This window comes from Eurytemora carolleeae, unplaced genomic scaffold, assembly GCF_000591075.1.
Source record: "Eurytemora carolleeae unplaced genomic scaffold, Eaff_2.0 scaffold264, whole genome shotgun sequence".
Taxonomy (NCBI): Eukaryota; Metazoa; Arthropoda; class Copepoda; order Calanoida; family Temoridae; genus Eurytemora; species Eurytemora carolleeae.
This window is the reverse complement of record NW_019396670.1, coordinates 335,813-347,026: the sequence shown is the minus strand read 5'-3', so window position 1 is coordinate 347,026 and position 11,214 is coordinate 335,813. Positions and strand designations below refer to the sequence as shown.

The 11,214-nt window shown below is 31.4% G+C and overlaps 1 protein-coding gene across 4 annotated transcripts; it reads right to left on the bottom strand.

Moving 5' to 3' along the window:
• Positions 1-2,379: 2,379 nt before the first annotated feature.
• On the bottom strand, positions 2,380-9,883 carry LOC111707166 (uncharacterized). Of its 4 annotated transcripts, none has more exons than XM_023480216.1 (10): positions 9,780-9,883; positions 9,586-9,670; positions 9,106-9,152; positions 8,800-9,047; positions 7,113-7,190; positions 5,862-5,914; positions 5,456-5,521; positions 3,822-3,865; positions 3,065-3,136; positions 2,380-2,541 (listed from the first exon to the last, which is right to left on the bottom strand). In XM_023480216.1, the coding sequence occupies exons 2-10, from the start codon at positions 9,629-9,631 to the stop codon at positions 2,452-2,454; spliced, it is 744 nt and encodes a 247-aa protein (XP_023335984.1). In that variant the 5' UTR covers positions 9,632-9,670; positions 9,780-9,883; the 3' UTR covers positions 2,380-2,451. The 4 variants fall into 4 exon arrangements, with proteins under 4 accessions (XP_023335984.1, XP_023335985.1, XP_023335986.1 ...); XM_023480217.1 differs by having other exon boundaries at positions 7,113-7,187; XM_023480218.1 differs by having other exon boundaries at positions 8,800-9,032.
• Positions 9,884-11,214: the final 1,331 nt, after the last annotated feature.

The following is an 11,214-nucleotide window of genomic DNA, read 5'->3' as shown; positions in this document are numbered from 1 at the left end:
GGGGGGGGGGATTAGGAGTATTGTATTGAAAATTCAACAAAGTTTTGCATGAAAAATCAGATCGGGTGCACATTATCATTATTTAGGAAATGCTTTTTAACAAAAACTGCTTACATCACATTACAGTAAAATAGTACAGAGCAAGAAATATATAAATCAGGAACCGCCATCTCATGCGTCAAATCTGTGTACTGCAGTGGGAGGAGATCAAAACAAAGAATTCAGGGGCAACGCATCATTTTTGAGGTAAAAGGCCCCTAGGAGTGGAATCAAAATATATTGCTATTGTATTTTCCATATTGACCAGAAATTCGAAAATCATATGTATTCGCTCTAACTTGATATATTACCTTGTTTTTTGTTGGACTGTAATATCACGTCAGAGCTGTAGTCCTTTCCCTTCAACTTCTGTGGGTTTGTTTACATTCCTCCCACAGTGTACAGTACACAATTTACGTATATCTGAGTTGTACGTTCCTGTATAAAGTTCCTTGGTACCAAGCAACCGTAAAAATAAAAAAAGTTGCTTTTATTTTATTATAAAATTTGGTGTTATCATATTTGTATAGCTTGGGAACCCAGCTTTTCCAGAAAACAAAACTTTCTCTATTATAGTCAATCCACTTAATTTAGAATTTTAAAACCCAGCTAAAAACATTCCCATGGGTTTACCGAGTTATCCAATCTAAATTTGAGGGTTCAGAAGTTATGATCGGACATACAAACAGACAAACAAACAGAGATTTCTACTTTGTATATATACAGATTCATATTATTTTTGTAATTAAAAGTCCTAAATGTCCAGATTTGCCGCGAACATTTTCTAAAAATTTATATTCAGCCACCCTTGGAACATTAAATTTGTCCACACTATAATACCATACAATACAGAGAGGAGATTTACAGTCATGAAATACAGGGGGATAGATAGATAGATAGATAGATAGATAGATAGATAGATAGATAGATAGATAGATAGATACATAGATAGATATATTATATAGATAGATAGATAGATAGATAGATAGATAGATAGATAGATAGATAGATAGATAGATAGATAGATAGATAGATAGATATATAGATAGATAGATAGATAGATAGATAGATAGATAGATAGATAGATAGATAGATAGATAGATAGATAGATAGATAGATGGAAAGAAAGATAGATAGATAGATAGATTGATAGATGGATAGATAGATAGATAGATGGATAGATAGATAGATAGATAGAAAGTTCACTTTAAATGTAAAGCCCTTTTTAAATTTTCACATTTTACTTTATTTAGTTATATTTAGTTTTTTTAGTCTGATACGATTTCTTTTTTAAAATTATTTGAGTAAATATTTTTGTGAATTTTCTGCTTTATTGTTGATTCGAATCCTTTCCATAATTAAACAAACTTTGGTCATGTTTGCTCCTAAAGTGTGTAGTCAAGCCATTCAAACATTTAACTTTTTTGAAGAATAACAAAACTGTAGTAAACAATTTTTAGTGGAAAAATATTCCAGCAAAAGAATAAAATTAATTTATTCTTTGTTCTTATTTTTAAACTGGTTTTTGGTTTAGAATTCTATTTCATAACAATTCATCACTTCACATTATACAAAATCACAAAACATTGATATTTCAACTTTTCTTGGATATAAAATGGTCTGAAAGGGTTGAATTTTAACATTTTGAATTTGATTTGGGATAGAACTGAAAATTATCTCGACAAGTGAAAATACAAAGATATCCCACCTCTGCCCTTAACTATGTTTACATAAATATTTAATATGTGCTTTAAATTCAATACGTGATGCACTTAAAGAATCAAATTGAAATTAGATATCTATGTTTGGAATTATTAAAAATGTGTTTATAAATTGGATTATGTGATTCTAATTAGATACTATTTCTTTAAATTAGATACTGTGATTTAAAAGTTTTTTTTCAATTAGATAACTGTTTTTTGAAATTAGAGACTGTGATTTTAAAACTAGATATCTAGTTTTAAATTAGATATTTATGTTGAAAATTAGATATTTATGTTTAAAATTAGATATTTATTTTTGAAATTAGATATTTATGTTTAAAATTAGATATTTATGTTTAAAATTAAACAACTTTGTTTTGAATTTAAATAATTGTGTTTTGAATTCAAATAACTGTGTTTTGAATTTANAAGAACTTTTTAAAAACGGTCGTTTTTGGAAAAAAGATCATTTTTGAAGAAAAAAAATACATGGAGCTGTAGTGAATGTCGTCTTACATGAAGTTAAAAAGTTTTGGGGGAGCTAAAACTTCTTTACTACATCACAGTTTGGAACTAATGTCCCCTGAACTACATCACAGTTTGGAACTAATGTCCCCTGAACTACATCACAGACTGTGTTTTGAATTCAAATAACTGTGTTTTGAATTCAAATAACTGTGTTTTGAATTCAAATAACTGTGTTTTGAATTCAAATAACTGTGTTTTGAAGGGTTCGCATCAGAATATATTCCGGGGTTGGTTTGAATATTTCCTCCAAATCATCAGCTGTTATTTCAATCTAAAATATTCAGAAAATTATGTTTTGATCAAGAAATTGGAATTATATGTCCAATTTTAGGTCTGTAGTCTGTTGTCAATAGTCTGTAGTCTGTAGTCTGCAGTCTGCAGTCTGCAGTCTGCAGTCTGTAGACTGTAGTCTGTAGTCTGTAGTCTGTAGTCTGTAGTCTGTAGTCTATAGTCTGTAGTGTGTAGTCTGTAGTCTGTAGTCTGAAGTCTGTAGATCTAAAAATAACAATTGTACTGTAATAACATAACATTGAATATAGAATCAAACGGAGATTATCTTTTACTTTTTACTTCGCTCCAGTTGGAAACTTTAGGACCCTAAAAATTGTTATTTTTTAACCAATTGCACAAAAAAACTTTCTCTACCGTATTTTTTTTAGCAAAATTTTCGCATTTTTTTTCCAAAAAATTTTCGCATTATTTTTTCGCGAAATTTTCGCATATGTTCTTTCGCGAGCGAACAAAATTACCCAGAGTAAGGATAAAAACTAAGAAAATTAGAGTTTGAGTCTAACCTGGAGAAATTGATCTTTAATCTTCAACATTTCTTCCAGCTCTTCATATCCGTACTCTTTCAACCCAGAGCACTGAAAGGGATTGGTCACTAATTTTAGAATAATCATAATACACAAATTAGGTTTTTAGGTATTTAGGTTTTTTTTTCGAAAGTCACAGCTTTCTGGAATATTGACAGAAATGTTAAATGCATGTGTGGGATTTCACAAAAGTGGTCTGCCATTTTTGTGCTTTGAATATTACCGAAGATATTAAGAATCTAGTTCAGATATAAATCAACAAAAAAAGCGTGATTACTTTAAATATCATTGTATGTTTTATTTAGTCTGATAGAAAAACATTAGGTTTAAAAATTTCGACTGTATATAAAAAATCTTGACAGTTGACTCTCTAGTCTAAAATCACACTCCACTTTGACATAGTAGAAATTCAAAAGTTGTTGTACTTCTCTATAGCTCTAGAGAAGTCAGATGTAAAAAATGGAAATGATTTTCATCTAACGTGCTATTTACTATAGGCCGAATTTAAAGAATTCAAGCCGCGGCTCAAATATGGTTGGTTCCACTTGAAATCGTAATCAATGTTCAAGTTTAAGCCGGTGCTCAATAAAAACCGGTTTTGGGGATTTGAGACACGGCTCAAATTCATTATATTCGGATTAAGCAATTCCTGTTTTCCCGGCTATCATGGATAAAACCATTACAGTCGGGACTCGGGATTAAATATTACCAGCAGGGATATTATATTTATTTTTACCGGATTCTGTTTCTCTTCTTCATCAGCGGTGATCACCAATTTATCTGGAGTAAATTAGTTAATAAATTAATTATTAATTAGGTTATTTACATTAATTATTTGTAATGACGTTGATGCAGTTTTTAACATTTTCGCAAAATCAGGATATGTTCGAAAATAAAATTAACTGTCATCAAAATTAATTCTTTACACCCTTTATCATTGTTTAAAAGTTTACATTTGTGTTGCAATACAATAGCATTTCTTATTTGTAATAAATATATGCTTTAGTTTTTCTCCTCGGCTTGGATTAAAAGATACGGTGATAGCAAAATAAAATTCTAGAATTGGAAGAAATCAAAATACTTAAGTTTTTTATGTTGTTACCAAGCAGATAGTTTCACGCAGAACCGGTGCACAATCGAATATCCGAGCTGGGCCAACCCCTGCGGTCCTAGTTTGGACTGTACCGCCAATTTACAATTACTAAAGCTGCAGACCTGTGTGGTTTACCTTATTAAATTAAATGGGCCTGCACAATTTCTGTGTCCCATGCTCATAGGACTACTTAAAGTCATAAATTGGGTCTAAATGTCGTCAGTCTATTTCAGAGTTTTCTGGTTATTACTGTATACATTCTAATACTCAGTGTTAGAATCTACATCACAGTTTGGAACTAACGTCCCATGAACTACTACATCACAGTTTGGAGCTAATGTCCCCTGAACTACATCACAGTTTGGAACTAATGTCCCCTGAACTACTACATCACAGTTTGGAACTAACTTCCGATGAACTACATCACAGTTTGGAACTAATGTCCCCTGAACTACATCACAGTTTGGAACTAATGTCCCCTGAACTACATCACAGTTTGAAACTAATGTCCCCTGAACTAAAGCACAGTTTGGAACTAATGTTCCATGAACTACTACATCACAGTTTGGAACTAATGTCCCCTGAACTAGCTACATCACAGTTTGGAACTAATGTTCCATAAACTTCTAATTAATGTATAATTTATTTTGCATAAGATAAAATCGCACCCAGATCTCTAATAGTTCTCCTTAAATCAATTTACTTGAAATGTTTTGTTATCAAAAAATAATCAAAACAACCAAGAGCTATTTTTCACCTAATTGCTTTATACTTGTACTATTAATATAATCACCAATTTGTAATTGTAAACTCGTTCTGTACACATGATACATGTATTTTAGCAATAAACTTTATCTATCTCAAGGGTGTAATGCAAGGAAAGTTAATTGCGGTCGTGTATACTCTGCGTACATATTGAAACCAGTTCTATTTGGGCGGAATTTGTAAACAAGAATAGATGCATTAGTGTTCGTTTAGTATCCAAGGAGGTAAAAGCATTAAATTTGATAATTTTGATAATTCACATAATAGTTTCCTATGACCAGAATATTTCATTGATTTTTTATGTGAAAGATGGATCCCATGTCAGGTTGTAACATCCGTCTTGTGTTTACATTACCACCCAGAGACAGTACACTGCAGTACAAAAGATGCGTACACTTTTGAAATAACTTTTCTTGCATTACATAGTTGATCTATCTAATCATAACTTAATACCAATGGATATTGTGTTTCTTTAATTCCAATTGATATTTATTGAATGTTTGTTGTCTGACCTGGTGCTTGATAAACTGGACCAAAAATATCGTTCAACTCCTTTTCGCTGATTGTTAAAACTCCATCTTTGAAAATGTTATCATCATTTTCGAAATATTGAAGTTAATCTCAATTTTTTTTTATAAAAAATGTTTTAATCGCAATGTTTTCAAAGAAGAAAGTTAATATTAGTTTTATCCTTTATGACACTTGGTGATAGGCACTTGGTAATGGCACTTAACAATTTCTTGGCACTTAGTAATTGGTACTTAACAATTTCTCGGCACTTAACACTCTTTACTAATTATTGGCAATTTTGCTCTTTACAACTTCTTGGCACTTCCTGTGCTCTTAAACTTTTACGGTTTCTTGGTACTTGGCAACTGGCACTTTTTTAGGTAACTTATTTTAGATCTTAAAGTTTACCAACAGTTTCTTTTATTGATTTTATGTTGATCATTTCATCTATAACCTTGGCACTAAACCAAAACAAAATTTAAATTTAAAGGTTAAAAATGGTAAAAATGGTAAAATTTCTACAGTGATAACCAGAAAACTCTGGAATAGGAAGACACGACCGTTAGATCTAAGTTATAGCATTAAAAAGTCGAATATGCATGAGACACAGCAATTGCATGTGAAACGGGCCCATTTCAATTAACTATTAATTTAGTAAGTGTCCAGTAAAATTATTTGCTTTGTAACTAGGGTTGTTAATCGTTTTTAAAAACGATCGTTTCGTTTTTGGAAAAAACGATCATTTTAAAAAACGACCCACTCGTTTTGAACTGTTGGAAAACGAATAACGATCGTTTTAGAAAAGATTGTTTTTTTTTAAAACGATCGCTTTTGAAAAAACAATCGTTTTTGAAAAAGAAAATTTATTGAAAACTATGTTAACGATCATTAACGAAGGGTCGTCGTTAACAATCGTTAATGAAGGGTCGTCGTTAACGATCGTTAACAAAGAGTCGTCGTTAACGATCGTTAACAAAGGGTCGTTGTTAACGATCGTTAACAAAGGGTTGTCGTTAACGATCGTTAACGAAACGAAGAACTTTTTAAAAACGGTCGTTTTTGGAAAAAAGATCATTTTTGAAGAAAAAAAATACATGGAGCTGTAGTGAATGTCGTCTTACATGAAGTTAAAAAGTTTTGGGGGAGCTAAAACTTCTTGACATTTTCTTAAAAACTACACAATGATAAGTAAAGATGCCCTTCAGGTCAGTTTCCTCTTTTCGTTAACGAAGAGTCATCGTTAACGATCGTTAACAAAGGGTCGTCGTTAACGATCGTTAACGAAGGGTCGTCGATAACGATCGTTAGCGAATGGTCGTCGTTAACGATCGTTAACGAAACGACGATTTTCACAAAAACGATTGTAATTAATAACGATAGTTTTTCAAAACGATCGTTTTAAAAACGACCATTTTTTAAAAAACGAACTTTTAAAAAAAAACGATCGTTTTTAAAAACGATCGTGTCGTTTTCTATTTTTCGTCGTCGTTTTCATAATGAAACGATCGTTTTTCAAAAAAATGAAAACTTTGACATCCCTATTTGTAACAACATCAAATACACTTAAGTAATGCTATAATGTCGTCTTCTTATTCCATTGTTTTCTGGTCGTTACTGTATGCCAAACCGTGACTTTTAAATTTTTGTTTTGTTTATTTCCTGAAGTAATTGTCCATATTGTCTAAATTGATTGTGTACGGATCAGCAGGTTCCAGGGGACCTGGACCACCACTTCTGCTGAACAAATAAAAAATATGTAAAAGACTAATTTTCAAAAAAAAATTTAAAATTTAAAAACTTTATGGGGCTCTCCATACCCTTTTTCTAGAAATGATCTTATCTTTTAATTGTTGTTCCCATGCCATCTTTTTTCTTCGTAAACTATGTTTTTTCCAAAATAAAATTCAAAAACCTAAATTTTACAGAGACATAGAAAATGATTACTCAACAATAGTCAGAGGCCCAGAAACTCTAATGTTTAATCCCAATATCTTTGCCACCTGATGTAAACCACTGATAATAAAACCTATTTAATCTAGAAAATTTCATAGTTTAAACATCAACGGTGTCCTCCGTTAGTTTTTATTTCAGACCAACAATCACAAAGATATAGACAGCTAACTAACTCTGAAACTTAAATTACTCAAATCTGACATTTTGAAATTTAGACAATTTCAACTTTAAAGTGTCGCAGCGCCTCGGCCTTTGGTTTTACCTCACCAACTCAAATATACTTTTTTGTAGCCCTTGACACGTTTATCCTGTTTCTAGCTTAAGATTTAAATGAGTAATTGGCAAAATACTGATCTATTTTTGTGTGAGAGCGTGCACATCTTGGCTTGCAGTGCAATGAACCTTTATATTTCATATTTTTTTTGATTTTGTTTTTTTTCAAATAATATTTCGCTGGCGCTGAATTTTCGATCATTTCTGAAAAATATGCAAATGTCGTCTTCGTCATTATCAAAAATCCTCGAAACAGGAATAAAAGTTTTCAAAATTAACTCTCAGATCATAACAATTAAAGAATATTATGAAATATTAATTGTATACGAATGCGTCGAAAAATAATCGATGACTATTGGTTGTAATATCTGATGATTTATTTTTGATCCCAGTTGAATGTTGCATCTTTCCGAATTTGTATGGACGCTACGTTCTTTGGTATAAGTTGTGTTTTTAACAATTTTCTCCTAAAAGAGGCAACAGATAGAATTAAGATTAGTAGCAATCAAAAGCCCTTATTTTTCGCCGTAAGCCTATACCCCCTTTCATTTTTCGCAAACACTTCCTTTAAGTTTCAAATGAGTAATTGGCAAAATACTGCTCTATTTTTGTGTGAGAGCTTGCACATCTTGGCTTGCAGTGCAATAAACCTTTCCCTGAGTTCCAGGGTGAATGGTTCAGCCGAGTTTTGACGTTTATTGGATACACACAAACAAACAAGTTAAAGAAGACCTGTGCGAGATCTTTACCTGGGATATTTAAAAAGATGCAAACTTCCATGTCTTATAATTGAAGGACTGCAGTATGGTTTTGGTGAATTATATAGCAGTACTAGGCCAAGGAGTTTTGGAAATGAATTTTTTGGCATATTTTTTAAAACGTTTTAGAAAGTGAACGTATAAACCTGTTATAAAGTATAGTTTTCTATAAAACTTTTTGCGCTGGAGGATTGAATTTTTTTTTTACTTTTTGAAACTGACATATGTACTTTTTCTAAATTCATTTATAAATATTAGATAAGGAAATTAAAAACTCCTTATTCTTAAAAAAGTTTTCATAAAAAATGAATAATTTTCCATGTTGTTCGTTGTGCCATGAAGGGTATTTATGTAAAATGTACCTTTTTAATTTATCAGAAGCAGTTGAAAGAGTTCGGCCGGATTTGATGAGGTTAGTTCGGCCGGAAGTAGTGAGGTTAGATCGGCCGGAAGTAGTGAGGTTAGATCGGCCGGAAGTAGTGAGGTTAGATCGGCCGGAAGTTGTGAGGTTAGATCTGCCGGAAGTAGTGAGGTTAGATCTGCCGGAAGTAGTGTGGTAAGATTGGCCGGATGTAGGAGGTGTTTGATTTAAATCCTTTGTAATTATCTCCTGTCAATATAACATTAAACCGTTTTTTTAATGTTTCGGAATTTTTTAAAAATTTTACCTTTTTTTCTTTGGTTTTCATTAGTTTTGTAGTCATGGAGGGGGAATCTAAACAAAAACAAAAATATTTATTCAATTTATTTATGCATACCGTCATACTATAAAGATTTAATTTCTATGATTTGATTTGTATTTAAATTACTATGATAAATATTTCATCGAGTTTGTTTTAAAAGAATTAAAAAAAGTTATAAGCTAACAGTTTCAATTTTTATGTTTAGGTTTTGAAAAAGGATTATCCCCCCCCCCCCATTCGACGTCCTACCTTATACCCCCCTTTAAAAACCACCCACTAGGAACATTCATTGCTAAATTTCCATATTGCAAGCTTAAACTGTTACACTCGACCCGACAATAAAATATAAATTCTAATTTTCTATTAATATGCTTCAAGCAATAGAATTCATAGAGGCAAACCTTCCAATAATTCAGAGTTTTTCAGGAGCAAGGCTTCCGTTGATTTTTGTAGATTTTTATTTACCTTTTTGTCTATCCTGCATTATGTTACCAATAATGTATTTCATCATTTTATTCTAAAACTATTCTCTTGGCTCTTGGCTCCCTTCCTTTAAACAAAATAGACAAGTTTTTTCTCCTTTTAATATTTTTTTAATGGATTTCAAAAATTCTTAAAAATTGTATTTTTGATAAATTAATCAAATTGTTAACTCTGACCGTGGATAAGATGTCTCTGGTATTGGATCCTACAATAATTGGGCCCGATCGGTTCAGCCGTTTTGACGTTTATTAGAAACAAACATGAAAAGACAAATATATAATATTACTCCGCTGTAAAGTGTACACTGTAAACTTTACAAAGTTAAAATCATCTACCTGGAATTTCCCCCTCATGGCCAGGGTGTCTTAAATTTCACAGAAAAAGGTAAAAAAGTTCATGATTGTCTTCTAATACAGGGTATCAAAAAAATAGAGTATGCATCAGTTAACATGTTCTTGGAGGCATTTTAAATACAAATTTTGTTAAACATTCTTTGTATCAAGCTAGATATATAGTTAATAGTTCTATATCAATATTTTCTATCGGTAATATATATCAGCTTATTATAGATATCTACTTTTAGGGGAAATAAACATGCAATATTGTCTGTCTTGTCTGTCTTGTCTATCTTGTCTGTCGTGTCTTTCATAAGCAAAAAATTATTGTAATATTAAGTTTTAGATCAAATTTCACCAAAGGTTTTGATGTTTGTACAACTCCAATATATTTTTATCTCATTTAGATTGCTTCAGTTAGAACGATAAAATAACATTTAAATCAATATAAATCATTTACCCGAAATAGAGACATTAAAAACGATATATATATGGAAAAGTTGTAAAAAAAATCAATGTCGAGATAAGAAAAGGAAAAGAAGAAGCACTGTTTTTGTCCACCTTTGTCTCTGGAACCTGATAATGCGGACCTTTGCTATTTTTAACTAGGAATTCTGTGATCCAATAGTATATGTTTCACATATCAAAGGTTTACACCATCAGGTTGCAAAGATGTATTGATTATACAAATTAAATTTGTTGCAAAAATATAGTTCCTTACCCATATAAATCATTTAAATGATAAAGGCAATTGTCATTGCTTCTTATTATTACTTTGCAAGAAAAAGGCAGCAACAGGGAGGGGGCGGTGGTACCTTTCCCCCCCTTAACTCTCTGAGAATTCGAGGCAAAAAAGTTCACAATTTGCGTCAGTTTAATTTTCCTTTATTATATTGCTAATCAACATATTTTAATTCAATTATTATATGGTAAATACATCTTGGTGTTGAACGTGTAAATTTATATATATGTACTACTGTGGCGGCGTAGTGGCGGAAGACGAGACTTCTGAGGAGTTTTGAACCTAACATCTAGACGCGGCAAGAAGAGCAATTTCCGGCCACGTCACCTATCTACCTATTTAAATCTTTTACATTTTTAGAATTAAAAGTATATAAATTTAGTAATAAAGTAATTATTTAACCAGGCGTTTGTTAAATTGAGCGTAGCTAAACTACAGTGAAACCCTTAATAACGAATACATCGAAAGAATTCATCAAATGTCGTATTCTTCACTTTCTGATAATGGAATGTTGCAGATATTTAGATTTTTAAT

Excerpts from the sequence above, each read along its gene's own strand:
- LOC111707166 (XM_023480216.1), bottom strand. The coding sequence starts at position 9,631 with ATGATGAAATACATTATTGGTAACATAATGCAGGATAGACAAAAAG. Across the intron at positions 7,191-8,799 it reads GCTTCTGATAAATTAAAAAG|CAGAAGTGGTGGTCCAGGTC; the intron begins GTACATTTTACA and ends TTATTTGTTCAG. Across the intron at positions 3,137-3,821 it reads AAGAAGAGAAACAGAATCCG|TGCTCTGGGTTGAAAGAGTA; the intron begins GTAAAAATAAAT and ends AATCCCTTTCAG.